We start from the raw sequence: 13610 nt of genomic DNA on the forward strand, positions 1-13610 counted from the left end.
TTCAGTAATGTGATTGGTTCATCTCTCTGACAGTCAAGATGACAGCTCAAGCATTCCCGAAGTTGATTCGCTAATATTCGACCGTAGGCGAAACCTAAAGGCCAATTGGCTTTTAGGATTGCTGCTTGCTGTTTCATGATTGGCTAGCTGTCACCTCGAGTTCCGCCTCCCCCTCATACCCTCAGAGGAAGATGAGTAACCCGCAGCCAGGATTGCTAAATCATGGCAACATTTATGGAGCGGTTAGCGTTTCTTCAGAAAGTAAGTGCTGTATTTTTAACTGTTATTACTACTTGTGGAAAAACAGCAACGGCTCAACTGAGCATGAAGAGTATGACGTATGTTAACGTGTCTATTTGGATCTGTTAAGTTGTGCCAACACTAGCATGCTAGTAGCCTGCTAGCTAACAGCAAGAGGAAATTTGGTCATTTAAATTAATGTTAATTGTCAGCGATCTGCCAGCGTGTTTCTTTTACGTCTTAAAGACGCAGACAGACATGCAGCACTGTTATAACTGCCTGTTTGACTAAAGCTGGCCTGGTGCTCTGACCCTGGTGTCATGCCAAGTTTGTGTCAGTGTTAAACTGTAAAGTACACAGGTTAGATGTTTTTGTTTGTGGTGTTTGCAATGTACAACACAAACTGTTAGCGCCAGCTTTGATGTTGTATCACATTTTTTCCCCACAAATTGAAGGTCCCGACTCTGATGAAAGCTACAGCAGATGATGAAAACCCTTGTCCTGGCTACCTTTTCCAAGAGATTGGAAGTATCCTTTGTCATATTCTGTTGTAGTTGAGCCTGCAACTGAAAACTCTCAATATGGTATTCATATTATATACACCTGGCATGAGACATGCAGATGAATTGATTCAGCATATAATTATGCTGAAGTCTCATAAAATCTACATAAAGTAGGATTAATCTAATTGAGCTTCGTAAAGAAGACATATGCTCATTTTTCAGGTTCATACTTGTATCTTGGGTCTCTAATAGAACATGTTGACATGCTTTAATGTTTTTAAAAAAACACGTTCTTTTTCTCGTAGTTTCTGTCTTTACACCACTGCCTGAAGCACTACGTTTTAGCAACTGTCTTGTTAAGCCCGCCCTCTCTTAAACGCCTACTCTGATTGGTCAGTGATTCATGGTTTTCCACATCTGTGGTCACTCTTGGCCTCTTTTACAATGCAGGGCCCTTTAAGAGAAAATGTATCAATGAACATTTTGGTTCTAATGGTTTAAAATACATTGCTCTATCTCACTTTTATTAAGTATTGTAAACTCTCAACTGGTGATTGGCAGTTCAAGTCATATATTGTTCTGCAGAAACCTTAGACTAATGGACACTCTTCAGTGAAAATAAATGGATGGGAATCTGCCAGGAAGGAATCAGGAATTTACACTAAAAAAGGATATCCATAATGTCCATACAACTGTTAATGATATAAAGATGCCAGCAGGATAGTGTTCTTCACAGTAATGTTCTTTTCTGGTATTCTAACCAGGGAAGAATCATTTTGCCCAGATAGGATATACTGAGTCTGTTACACTATGATGATAATATCCTTAACCATCATCACACTGTAGAAATTTCCCATGAGTCTTCAGGCTGCGGCCAGTGTTTGTTGGAGTACCTCCTGGAGAGGCTGCAGGTGGAGTCCTGTCACGTCAAACTCAAGGCGAGAACACTTATTATTCAAGTTCTGTCTAAGTTTCTTCTATAGTTTTTTTAATATGAAACTATGAAGTGGAGCTCTCATGTGATTACTGTTTAAACTGTTGGTGATTTCTCCTTCTTTCTTGTCTGTGAGTAACTTGAGGATCTGTTCATACTGATGGTGTTTCAGGTGCTGAAGATCTTTGTCCATCTTTGCGGTCATGGCTCAAACCATTTCCTCACAGAACTTCGAAGGAACTCCACCTTCATCCAGCAGGCATCAGGTTAGTCACTTGTGCTTTTAGTTCCTTTTGACTCTCATTACTTTGTGGCCACTCTGTCACCTGAATACTAACTCGCTATGACGGGGTTTGCTCTTTAAGTTTACAGCGGCCCTCCTGATCCTATCCATGGCACGGCATTGTACCAGAAAGTGAGAAATACAGCACAGGTGAGCCTCAGGCTGGATTCAGACATTTTTATGTGTCAGCTAGGCAAACACTCAGTTTTAACTGTTGCTCTTTTTAGGAAGTGGCCAGGTTGCTTTTCACAGATACATTTTCCACCAAAGGTGGCGTCTCTGCGCTCAACCTAGCCCCCCCAACAATGGGTGAGTAATAAAATAAATGCGTAATTTGGTGGTAATTGAACTCAATGGAATTCTTTACAGAGTCTGTGTTTCTTTTATTGTATTTTCTGTCTTTCTTTCTTTGTTTTTTTACAAAACCTGTAAAGGTCCTGTGCATGCTCACATGTATTTGATTAGATATGAATGTACTGGAAAGTATATGAGGTCCAGTTAAAGTAGAGGAGGGCTAATCAGGCACAAGTGAAAACACCTGATGAACCACTGGGATGTGGGGCTGCAATTAAACACTCATGACTTAAGTTTTGCCGCATAGACTTAAGGCTAATACATACTCCACAAGAACAGAGAAATTAGTTCTCTCAACACATCTGAGCAAAACGTTTTTTTCTTGTGGGCTCCTACAATTATGTGATTGGTCAGAAATTGGAAGCAGGAATATTGTGATGAGGACTTCCCAGGAGTTCTGCACTTGAGTTTCCTCATGAAGTATGAAATGTCCTGGCCAGAACTAACTTTGTTCTTGTTCATGCCACCTCAAGAAGACAAACCAATGTCTCTGTTCTTGCAGAGTATTTATTAGCCTTCACCTGCTGTTTATCTTAACAATCAGAATGTTTTTCGTATTGATTTTTACTGATAAAACTGATTCATCAGATATGAAGCTTAATATATTTGGGTATATAGCGCCCCATAATGCAATCACTTTCTAAAAAGTAACCAAATTTGCACTTTACCTGATCAAAAATGTTATAAAACAAATTTGTAATAACTAATGCAATGCAATAAAATGTCCTGACTGATTTATGTCTTTTTACAAATAATGTATACCTTATTAGATTATTATTGCACTTGCAGTGTTAACATTTCTGAGAAAATAAAGCACATTTCTTTAGATCATCATATTATGCGTCCAAATGATTAAATCACCAGTATTTAAATATAAAAGAGCCACCTGAAAGGTATTTTATTATCAGAGAAAATCGTATTACAATATCATTTTATTACATGATTGGTTATTATTGGGTCTTATAACATTTTCGAACAGGTTAAGTGCAAATTTTATCACATTTTCAGGAAATGATTACATTACTAGGTGCTACAGGATATTTAACCAACTTGGAAACCAATCAGAATAGTCAGAACCCATTCCGACTGTCATATGTAATAATACCGTCCGTCATCTGAAATATTAGAGAGCATGAGTGTCTGTAAGGAGCTTAAATGATTTTAATCAGTTATGTAAGGCTCGTTGTAATATGTGAACTGAAGGCTGAGCACAATACTTCTCCTGTGTCTTTCTGTCCAGGGATGGGCTCAGCAACTTCCCACAGGTCAGGAATGCAGGGCTTTGGATACAGTCCAGGGAAGCAGGGGACAGGTGAGTGATGGATGACTGCACACAGACACAAATCCAGTCTAGATTATTTTCTGTCTATATTTCAGCTCAGCTCAGCTTTTTTTATTTCGAACATATGCGAGTAACACAACAAAGTAAACTCAAAAACAAACACATCCAATGAGAATAATCAAAACAAAAAAATAGCAATAGTCAAAACAAAAGCTATAATGTGAACGCAACATGTCCGAAAAGGAGTAGGATGAAGCATATACTTATTTAAACCTACCCCTTCTCCACTACTCAATTAACACATTTTTTCCCCCTAATCACACATATTTACATAATATTATATGTTATATAATGACTGAATATCATATTTACAAAAAAATAGAAAATGTGTTTGTGTTTGTACCGCTTTTTAAACTGGATCATGCTTGGGCATTGCTTGAGCTCCACACCCAGTCTGTTACAGCCCTTGGCATCAATAAGACAGCGTAGAGTTCAACTGGTGCAAAATTTTATTCCATCGTCGAGCACCGTGAAACTAAAACACATAACAAAATATCAATATTTGCACATATTAAAAGTTCACACATTTTACTTCATTAGATAGTTTGTTTTCTTTAAAACCCACTCTCTACCCACAGTCAACCATAAAACTCCAATATCACACATAATATATGAAACCAAACAAATATATAACAATGTATGAATATAACATAACATATGAAACCAAACAAATATATGTCAATATATGAATATAACATAACATATGGAACCAAACAAATATATGACAATATATGAATATAACATAACCTATGAAACCAAACAAAACACATGCCACTATTGTTTCAATGCCACATACCTCGCTTCGCCTACCAAGGGTGCAAACTTTCCTCCAAATGAATGGCAACAGGTACACCAACCAAACTGCATTCAGCTTCTCTGCTCTACCTGACCTGCTCTTTGTGTGGCAGCCCAGGTGAATGTGGTAATCACAGGTGAAAGTGGCAATCACAGGTGTGTGGCAATTAACCCTACTTATCCACACTCCAGGGTATGTGGTGAGACCAAGAACATGAATAAAACATAACCCAAAGAAAGAGACCAAAAAACAACAACCCTGGAACATGAATGGTGCATAAACAACCAGCTCAGCTGGTCACTAACACAGTCTGTTCCACAGCCTCACTCCACAAACTGAAGGACAAAAACTTTTTAATGTTGTACGTGTCATTATTTCTGTACCTTTTTTGTTCTATATACGTGTCCCTTTGCCTCCCAGCAGGCAGTGACTCACTGCTGGACAAGATCCAGAAAGCTGCAGAGGTGGTGGCCAGCGCTGTCCTTCCCCCAACTGAACACCAGGGCATCCGCCTCCATGACAACCATTACCGGGCAGTAGTTGCGCCGTCCGCGCCCATAGAGGTGGCCGTGCCTGCGTGTGCCTATAACCTGCCTGCTCGTGCACCTAAAGGTGAACATTGTTGTTGTGATGGAAAGATAGGCCTAGGTTTATAAATAGAAGGCTCATTTCAGATCATTCATATCAATCTTTTTCAGGTTAGATTAAAAAAATATATATTTTGACTAAAGCCTGACAGATATTATTGGCCAATATTGGCCAAAGGCTGTGTTGTCCGATATACAGTCATGGAAAAAAATTATTAGATCACCTCTTAATAACCAAATCATTATCAAGAAAACCATGGAAAATGGCTAGATATCAGCTCCTTAATTAAACTTTTAAGAGCTATTTTTGTTGTTATCATTTGTCCAAACAAATGTACCTTTAGTTATACCAGGCATTAAAATGAACAATATCGTCAAGAAAACAATGTCTAATATATTTTTCCATGACTGTATGTCGTTATGAAAACTGTTTTACACAATATATAAAGCAGAAAATATAGCTTTATGTGATTTACAAAATGGTGTTGGCTATTATTTTTTATTTTTAAATAGTCAGAAATTGATTGAAACTTAACAGCAATGATGTTTATTTAGCTGTTTATTGTATTCCTATTTATTCTTTATTTCCTCAGTTATCTATAATCTAATATAATTTATGGTATGATAATGTGAAATATCATCTTATAAAGTTTTGTGTTTGAGTGATGAAAAATCGGTGTACAATCCACATAAAACGGGTCCAAAAAATAATTCCTATATCCTATACCTAATTCTCCACCACAGCCTTGACCCAGCGGTGTCCAGGACAGGTAGGAGGCGGCTGGGAAGAGACGGACAGCGGCAACAGCTCGTCTCACAACTCCTCTCAGGATATCGCAGCAAACAGCAGGGCCTCTGTGGGCAGCAAGTCAGCTGGTACCGGGAGCCAGTCTGGGGCCAGCAGAGAGAGCAGCGGGGACCTATCAGAGCGGTGAGCCTTAAACTCTTTAATCCAGCAATTTCCTGCCTAAATCACACTCTAGTCACATTTGAAAGCTTGTAGATTAGTCACTGAATGTCCGGTGTTAGCGAATATTCTCACTTTCGCCACATTATTGTCATTTCTGCCCCACTCGCCGTCTGGCCTCCAGGGTGGAAGCCTTGCAGTTGGGGGACTGCGGCCAGGAGATGGCGCTAATCAGCAGACTGACTGAAGGATCCAGAGCATTCCTGTCCAGAGAGGAGAGCCAGCACTTCATTAAAGAGTCAGTAGCCTGGTTTCCATCAACAAATATCCATGCACATTTTGAAGATTTGAATGAGAAAAGCTTGATGGAAATACCAAAATTTGATAAAACTTTGAAAAAACAAACATAAACCATTTTACACTCTCTTGAGGAGGTTTTTTTCCTTTTGGAAAAATAGTAAATATGCCAAACCGGAGATGGAAACATTTTTTTCTGACTGATCAGCTGTTTCTGCTCTCCCGGAAAACCTAAAAGAAGAAGAAAAAGCTGTTTCCACTGTCTGCAAAAGTTGTCCGATTAGGAGCCTTGTTTTGTTGTTTTTTTATCTTTCTCTCTGCAATATCTTCTTCTTCTACTGTTTACTGACGGATTAGCCTACAGCAATACATTACACTGCCATCTTCTGAGGAAATTGTTCATGCAGCTTTGTTTATTCGCTCTAAACCAGCTGATTGTGACATACCTTACGCATTTTTTTAATGAAACATTTTAAAATTTCACTTCAAATTTGCTTCTCTTTAATGGAAACGGTGCTTCTAAAATGAGCCTGAGAATCCTGCAGATTCTCCCTTTATGTACTGTATTATTTTTATCTTTATAAATGGTCTGATTTCTGTCTGTTTGATCTGCTAGGTGCTCCACTCTCAACTGTGAGGTCGTGGTAGAGTTGCTCTCAAGCAAGCTTCAAGATCCCTCACACTCTGTTAAGATGGTAACGACAGTTAAGATTCACTGAACATCCAGGTTCTCTTAATGAAAGTGGAATCCTAATAAACATCTGTTTTTCTCCAATCCGGCAGCGGGCATTGTGTGCTGTGTCATGCCTCATGACCTCTGACCTCCTCTCTCTGGAACAAATGTTCGGAGCTACACAAAGAAGGCTCCGGCAGCTGAGCGAGGGGGCTCCAGGCCCGGTGGCCAACAAAGCCACCAAGGTAAGAGAGAAAGTGAACACATTATGAAGACCAATAGGACAGAAGTAGATAATACTCAAAACAAGGGTGTTTTCTTGTTTCTGTATTCTTATCTCGTGTTACCAGATCCTGCGACAGTTTGAAGCTCTGATGGGCGGATCTGTACACGCTCCGAAGCAGGATAACCACAGCCATCAGGCAACAACTAATCAGCTTTCCATATCTACCGACCCTTTACTACCAACCCAGTCTGCTGACAACCTTAACCATTATCAGGCTGACATCTCACCCACAGGTGTCACCCAACCGCCAAATCACCCATCTCCCCCCTCTAGTCTGGCCTTGACCCAGAGAGACTCAGGGGGGCAGATGAATGACGGAGATGAGGAGAAACTTGTTTACATGCAGCCGGTCAGGACTGCTGAGGCCGAGGTGAAGTTGGTTACTGATGAATTAGAGGTTAACGCCGACAGGAGCTCCCCCCCTGCAGCCGAGCCGCAGAGTGAGCAGCCCTGTCCCACCAGACTGTCCCTGTTCAGCGGCATGGAGCTGGTGACTAAAGGGAGGCCCCTGTGTAAAAGAGAGACGCCCCTAACAGAGACGGACACGATGGGCGACAGCTTAAAGGAGAATCAAGCTGTTCATAACAGTATTAACAGAGCCAGTGATGACGCTCCTTTAATTTGCAATTCAGTTGACAGCAGCCAACCAGTATCGGCCTTCTCGTTTCTCAACTTTTGACCAACATTTAACAGCTGGAGCTGTCACAGTTAAACCAATGATGTCATCATGTATATTTTTTCCTTTTAGAAATCTATTTAATTTTATAACCCAAGATGAGATCTGCAAGCTTGTAACTATATATAGATGGCTGATTTACATTATGTTTGGATTTTCTGTTCTTTTCTGTATGGTGCCTCCTTGGAAATTGTATTTAAAGGGACAATGCAGGCTTTTTAGGAGTGGGCTTATCCATAGTGAGTGTTCTATCCACAGTAGATGGTGGTTGGCAGTGGTACTTTGGAGAAGAAAAAGTAAAATGGAAATAACCTAATATCCTGCTGTGGACAGGGGCAGCAGCAAAACATATGTTAACCACCTAAAAAAAATGTATATCTGTGTAAGACAATGCTTTTCCTTGCCTTCAAACAGCCCTTTCCAATGCGGGAACTGAAGTCATATGTATTTATACTCTCTAAAGCCACCAGACTCCTTTGACAAAAACAGTAATTTTACTTCCTAGACCACAGGTGATGCTGGTCTACTGCTCTCGTGATTGGCTTGTTTGTTTGTGTTATTGTGACTTTGGGAGAATCCCATTTAACCTCCAAACCACCGAAGTCCCACAATAACACAAACTAACTAACTAACTAATCAGATTCAGCAGTACACCAACTCTTGCAAGGTAAAACTACTGTTTTTGTCAATGCAGTCTGGTGGCTTTGAAGAGAGCCTAGATGGATTTAAATGCTTTAGTTGACCATCAGAAAGGGTTGTCTCACTGCAAGGTAAAGCTGTGAAAACATTAAAATATTTGTTGCTGCAGCCTCCATCCACAGCCATGCTTTGCTTATCCTCTATTTCTGTCGTGCTGCTTGCATCCCATCTGCCATCTACTGTAGATAAAACACTGACTATGGATAAGTACCTCATACAACCCCACTTCAAAAAAATCCAAACTGTCCCTTTTAAGCAGTAGATTGGGCCAAGAGACAGCATATTTAGGACATGTACCTGTCGTCCTTTAGAGTGAATGCAATCCACAGTTGGCAGGAGAAACCCCTCAACTGTCATTTGAGGACTTGTCTGCAATCTACATTTCTGTTTGTTGGCTGAGGTCTAATTTCTCTAAAGTATTTAACCAGAATGGTTATCTTGAATTACAGGTTGTTATTATTGACAGTTGCTTTATCTCAGGATTCCTTTTAGCTAACGGAAACAACTCTTACGCCTCTGCAGCACGCCCTGAACCTCTGAGGGAGAAACCCTCCATTTGTACTTTGCACTACAGTTGCTTTTCTTATGGACTCATAAACCTACAAATGAGAGTTGTCTTCCATATTTTTTGGTACTAAACTATTGTCAGTGTAAATGTTATGAGTTTTAGTTTACACATTATTTATTATGTCTACCCTGTATTAAAACATACTTGTGGGAGTGACCGTAGAGTGCATGTGTAGGATTAAAAAGTAGTTTGGGGAACTAATGGAGGAATTTATTATTGTGTTTGATAAAAAACATCTGCCATCAGCATAATGCAATATATCAGCAACAACATGAATGATTGTTTGTGTAACCATATAAAAGGCAGATTACCTTCACTATCAAAGCATTGTTTTAGTTACATTCTGTACTGTGGAATGTGGTACACACTACATGCCAAAATGGTAATCCAACCTACGGATACGTACAATGAGCACCACTGATGTATTTTGTTTCGGTGAACACAAGCAATGCTGTTGCACATGCTGAGGAACAATAAAATCTGCTGTATTTTTATTGCAGCACCATATAAATGAGTCTTGTTATGCTGTATTTGAATATATCAGTGACATGTGGCAGACATCACTTTCAGCAACGCTTTATTTCAATGTCAAATGATTTTGAAAATTACATAAAATATGAACCACTTTCACATCTCTCATTTTATTTGCAACACAGTGTACTGGTCATATTAAACCACCATACGTAAACTAGTATGGCTGACAGGCGTATGACGCATACACACACGTGATGTGTAAAATGTTAAAACACATGGTTACAAACTGATTCAGAGGCTGTATTTGTTAGACGCACGGTGCTGAGCATTACACCGCCTGAGCTGCAGACTCCAGTGCCTGCCCTCACAGCTCTATAATTAGCCAGGGTCTAATCTGAGGTTGGATTTTTGGTGGTGAGGCTCGTGAATAATCTCTGTTCCATTACCTTGAACCCACTGACCTGCCACACCAAAACATTACAGATTCATTTAAACAGTGAAAGCAACTGCAAATATACTATAATTTAACTTATCACTTTGGTTAGAGGAAAGAAATAAGGCCTAAAATGTTATTTTACTGGATTGTTTTAACACTGCTCCTTTGGAGTGAATCCATTGGCATTCATTAAAGGGAAACTTTGGTATTTTTTAACATGGGGCCTGTTCCACAAAGCAAGTTTACCAAAAAGGACAGACTTATTTCAGTTAGCCTGATGCATTTTGTGGTTGATTTGGTGCCAAGAAGCAAATTCAAAATATTTCAAGCTTTGTTATTATGGCAACGTATTCTGGTAAACAAATCAAACTAACAAGAGTTAACCTGCCTTTTTTGTTAGTTGGCCCTTAGACCTTATTTTCCCATTTTTTGGAAAAATGACTCATGTGGACAACATGTTTTTCTGAATTGTTCCAATATCTTCTAGCCAGCAGCCTCAAAATAGGCTGCAATGTAATCCTTCAGTGCAATGGCAATGTACATCTCCGCCTGTTTGTTTTACAGGCTCACGTTATTATTATTAGTGTCTGACAACCCTATAGAAAGGGCCGTACAGAGGAATCAGACATTTTTCTTTACCTTTTGCTTAATCTCGTCTACTTGTTAGTGTCTAACTAAGTCTCGCTCAAGGAGAAGTCTCGTTCTGAAATCTCACAAGGTGACTTGTTGCCAGAAAACAATGGTGGAAACATAAATGAGAGTTGGAGAGACGAATGCAGGAATGGTTTGAGTTAATTTTGCTACCTCAAAGACTTTCAATGGCATGTAATATTAACAATGTGGAAAAGGCCACGAGTTTCAGAACGAGACTATTCTTAAAGTGAGACTTGTTGGAAAAAAACAAGCACTTTTAGTTGACATACATTGGCGTTTCACTGAAGGAATACACTGCAACTCTGTCACTCAATACTGGACTTTGCTCAAAATATTCCATCCACATTAGTCACTTGGACACAAAAAAGTGGAGAAATAGGGTCCAGCTTGAAAAATTACCAATTTTCCCTATAGGTTCCTTTGTGAATGGGATCACAACTCCCACTTCACGAATACAAACATGCTGCTGACTTCCCCAGACGAGAGTAAACAGAATAGAGTTATTGAGTAAAGTGCTTAGCTTTATTTAGTTTTGCAAGCACTTTGGATCATCACACGTTTCTTGTGATTAGCACCAATGAAAATGTCCACGCATCAACGCACGCATGTAAAGAGAAAGATACCTCTTTATAAAGTGCACAGGGTGCGTGCACACACACACACACGAACAAACAAACATACACATCAATACGGCACAGAAAACCACAGTGGCTGGGCCATGGAAAGGCGGATGTGCTTATGGTCTTGACAAATGGTACATGGTGAGGTGGGGATGAGCCTTTGTGCCCAAAATCTGTAAACCTCCCCACACGTCATCCCCTTCCCCTGACCCGAGTGTATCGCTTGAGGCTTTGTAAGGAAGAGCCACCGTGCCAGAAGTGTCAGCGCTGATGGCCGAGGGACAAAAGGTCAGGAGAGGAGTCAGAGGTCAAGGTCATGTCGAGCCTGGGCGCCCTCTGGTCTGCAGACTACTGAAGTGCGCCTCCCTCAGGACTCTGTTGATGTGGTCGTAAGAGGAACTGCTGCCGTCGCCATGGAAACCGTGCTGCAAGGAGCTACCAGAGTCTTCAGGCTTGGGGCTGAGGGAGTACTGGGTGATGCAGTTGTTCTGGCTGTGTATGCATGGTCTGGTGAGGGCCGCTATTGCTCTCGCTGGACTGCTGATCCCATTGCTGCTGTCGCTGCTGGAAGACTGCAAAACCAGAACAGAGATGGACTCTGAGTTAAAGCTTCATGGATGGATGCAGATGCTCTAAATAAAACATTCTGTGCTTTTCCCTGATAGTGGTGCATTGTATATGCAGTGCAGAGTCACATGTATTTATACACATGATGCCAGGCTGCTTGCGCTATATATAAGTCTCACGGGGCTTTACATTAGATAGAGAATAAATGACCTTGGCAGACTTCTGTCCACAAAGAAGATTATACACCACAAAATCACATAAAACCTCAGTAAATCTAAATCTGTGTTATGGTCTAAAGATGAATGTAAAGATTCTTCAGTCTCACCTCTGAATCCAGATCTGACACAAGCAGACTGGGACCCCCTCCTGACCTCTTGGCCTGAGAACTCAGCTGTTGGTCCTCCTCACTGTCACAGCTACGGTGTCGTTTCCTGTGCAAAACAGAAATGGAAGGAACAGAGAGTATGTGTGTAAATGCAGAGAGAACATAAAAGTGGAGAAGAGAGTGTGACGGCAGGGGGAGAGATTAGGCGGAGAAAGGAAGAGTATCAGAACATGAAGAGGAACCAAAAATAGCAACTCATACTCAGGCAGTTACATGATCAGACATGTGGCGCTCCCATTATGAGAACACATTGATTAACATACATTTACTGGGGTCTATATAGAGATGAAACACAAAGAGTGAATATTACATTGATACTGCATTATCAGACTAAAGGTTTTGACTTTTGAATACTGTAATAATGGTTTAGCTACAACGTTTCATTACAAGAACTATTATTAAATGTAGTGTTTTTTATATAATGATGACCCTGTATCAATGACAAAGATGTGTAAAAATGGTGATTACCTGCTGTCAGTCAGCATTTCTGCAGTCTTGACGGACGTTTTTTGGCAAAGAGAAAGGCTGACACTCCTTGTGAGCCGGCTTGAGATATTTTATTTTAAAGCTTTGGCTATGTTACAGTTCCACGGCCATTTCGTAGAGACTCAGTATGGCAAGCGCCCTGTCATTTCTCAGAAAGGCTGGGATGTGTGAGTAAGCCGGCTGAAGCCCGGGTCTCAGTAGGAGAAGAACAAACCTCAGCTGTGGGTTAGTTCAGACCTGTCACTGCTCAAAGTCCGCTTCGCCCTGCCTACGCCTCGGCGGTGGGACAAGCTGCTGCTGCTGGGCGTCTGAGAGCTAACCAGCTATCTACTCGGTAACGTTATTCTCGTTTACGCAGTGAAATCTCGAGAAACTCCAGGCATGACAGCAAAGGCAGCGAGCTAGCCTGCTAGCTGCTAGTGTGCGGCGTTATATCAGCTTACCACCCTAGCCAACTAACGCTACTGCTGCAATAACGTTCATGCTAACGGAGCGCTCTTCCGCTTTCGTATTCCGTCCACTTGCCGTTAGTCGTGGTTAACTGTTGCCTGGACTTGACAGTACTCCCATGCAAGAAACCAAGAACCAAAAAGTTAAAAACACATGCGATGTTAAAGTTATCTGAAGTAAGATAAGAGCTACACCCGGGTTGTCAGGTGTGCCATAGCAGCAAGCTTGTCTTCTTTACTGCTCGTCAATGTTTCCACAAGTCAAAAGAGCTCCGCCCCTCTGTTTACCTGACGTCATACTCTGGCTTTGACCCGCCCTCCTCCGACTCTGATTGGCTAATACTCATTGCATTCGTTGATTTGGTTGGCTAGATCTAGGCATGAGTAATGAGAT

General features: G+C 40.8%; 2 protein-coding genes and 1 long non-coding RNA gene across 4 annotated transcripts; 1 reads left to right on the plus strand and 2 right to left on the minus strand.

The window, feature by feature from the left end:
* Positions 1-141: 141 nt before the first annotated feature.
* tepsin (TEPSIN adaptor related protein complex 4 accessory protein) lies at positions 142-9335 on the plus strand. Of its 2 annotated transcripts, none has more exons than XM_059324674.1 (13): positions 142-261; positions 696-768; positions 1590-1681; positions 1850-1943; positions 2043-2110; positions 2188-2269; positions 3555-3626; positions 4873-5064; positions 5784-5970; positions 6131-6244; positions 6860-6938; positions 7027-7161; positions 7267-9335. In XM_059324674.1, exons 1-13 carry the CDS (start codon positions 223-225, stop codon positions 7879-7881), a joined length of 1842 nt encoding a protein of 613 aa, XP_059180657.1. In that variant the 5' UTR covers positions 142-222; the 3' UTR covers positions 7882-9335. The 2 variants fall into 2 exon arrangements, with proteins under 2 accessions (XP_059180657.1, XP_059180658.1); XM_059324675.1 differs by having other exon boundaries at positions 4876-5064.
* LOC131959475 (uncharacterized) lies at positions 3181-4545 on the minus strand. Its single transcript, XR_009389468.1, has 3 exons — positions 4453-4545; positions 4000-4131; positions 3181-3641 (listed from the first exon to the last, which is right to left on the minus strand). It is a non-coding gene; the product is annotated as an uncharacterized LOC131959475 (long non-coding RNA).
* Positions 9336-11209: 1874 nt separating the features above from the next.
* On the minus strand, positions 11210-13477 carry si:dkey-21c1.1 (uncharacterized protein LOC100150256 homolog). The gene is made up of 3 exons (XM_059324676.1): positions 12750-13477; positions 12222-12327; positions 11210-11901 (listed from the first exon to the last, which is right to left on the minus strand). Exons 1-3 carry the CDS (start codon positions 12764-12766, stop codon positions 11644-11646), a joined length of 381 nt encoding a protein of 126 aa, XP_059180659.1. The 5' UTR covers positions 12767-13477; the 3' UTR covers positions 11210-11643.
* Between the last annotated feature and the right edge of the window lie 133 nt (positions 13478-13610).

Source organism: Centropristis striata, chromosome 21 (genome assembly GCF_030273125.1).
Source record: "Centropristis striata isolate RG_2023a ecotype Rhode Island chromosome 21, C.striata_1.0, whole genome shotgun sequence".
NCBI classification, from domain to species: Eukaryota; Metazoa; Chordata; class Actinopteri; order Perciformes; family Serranidae; genus Centropristis; species Centropristis striata.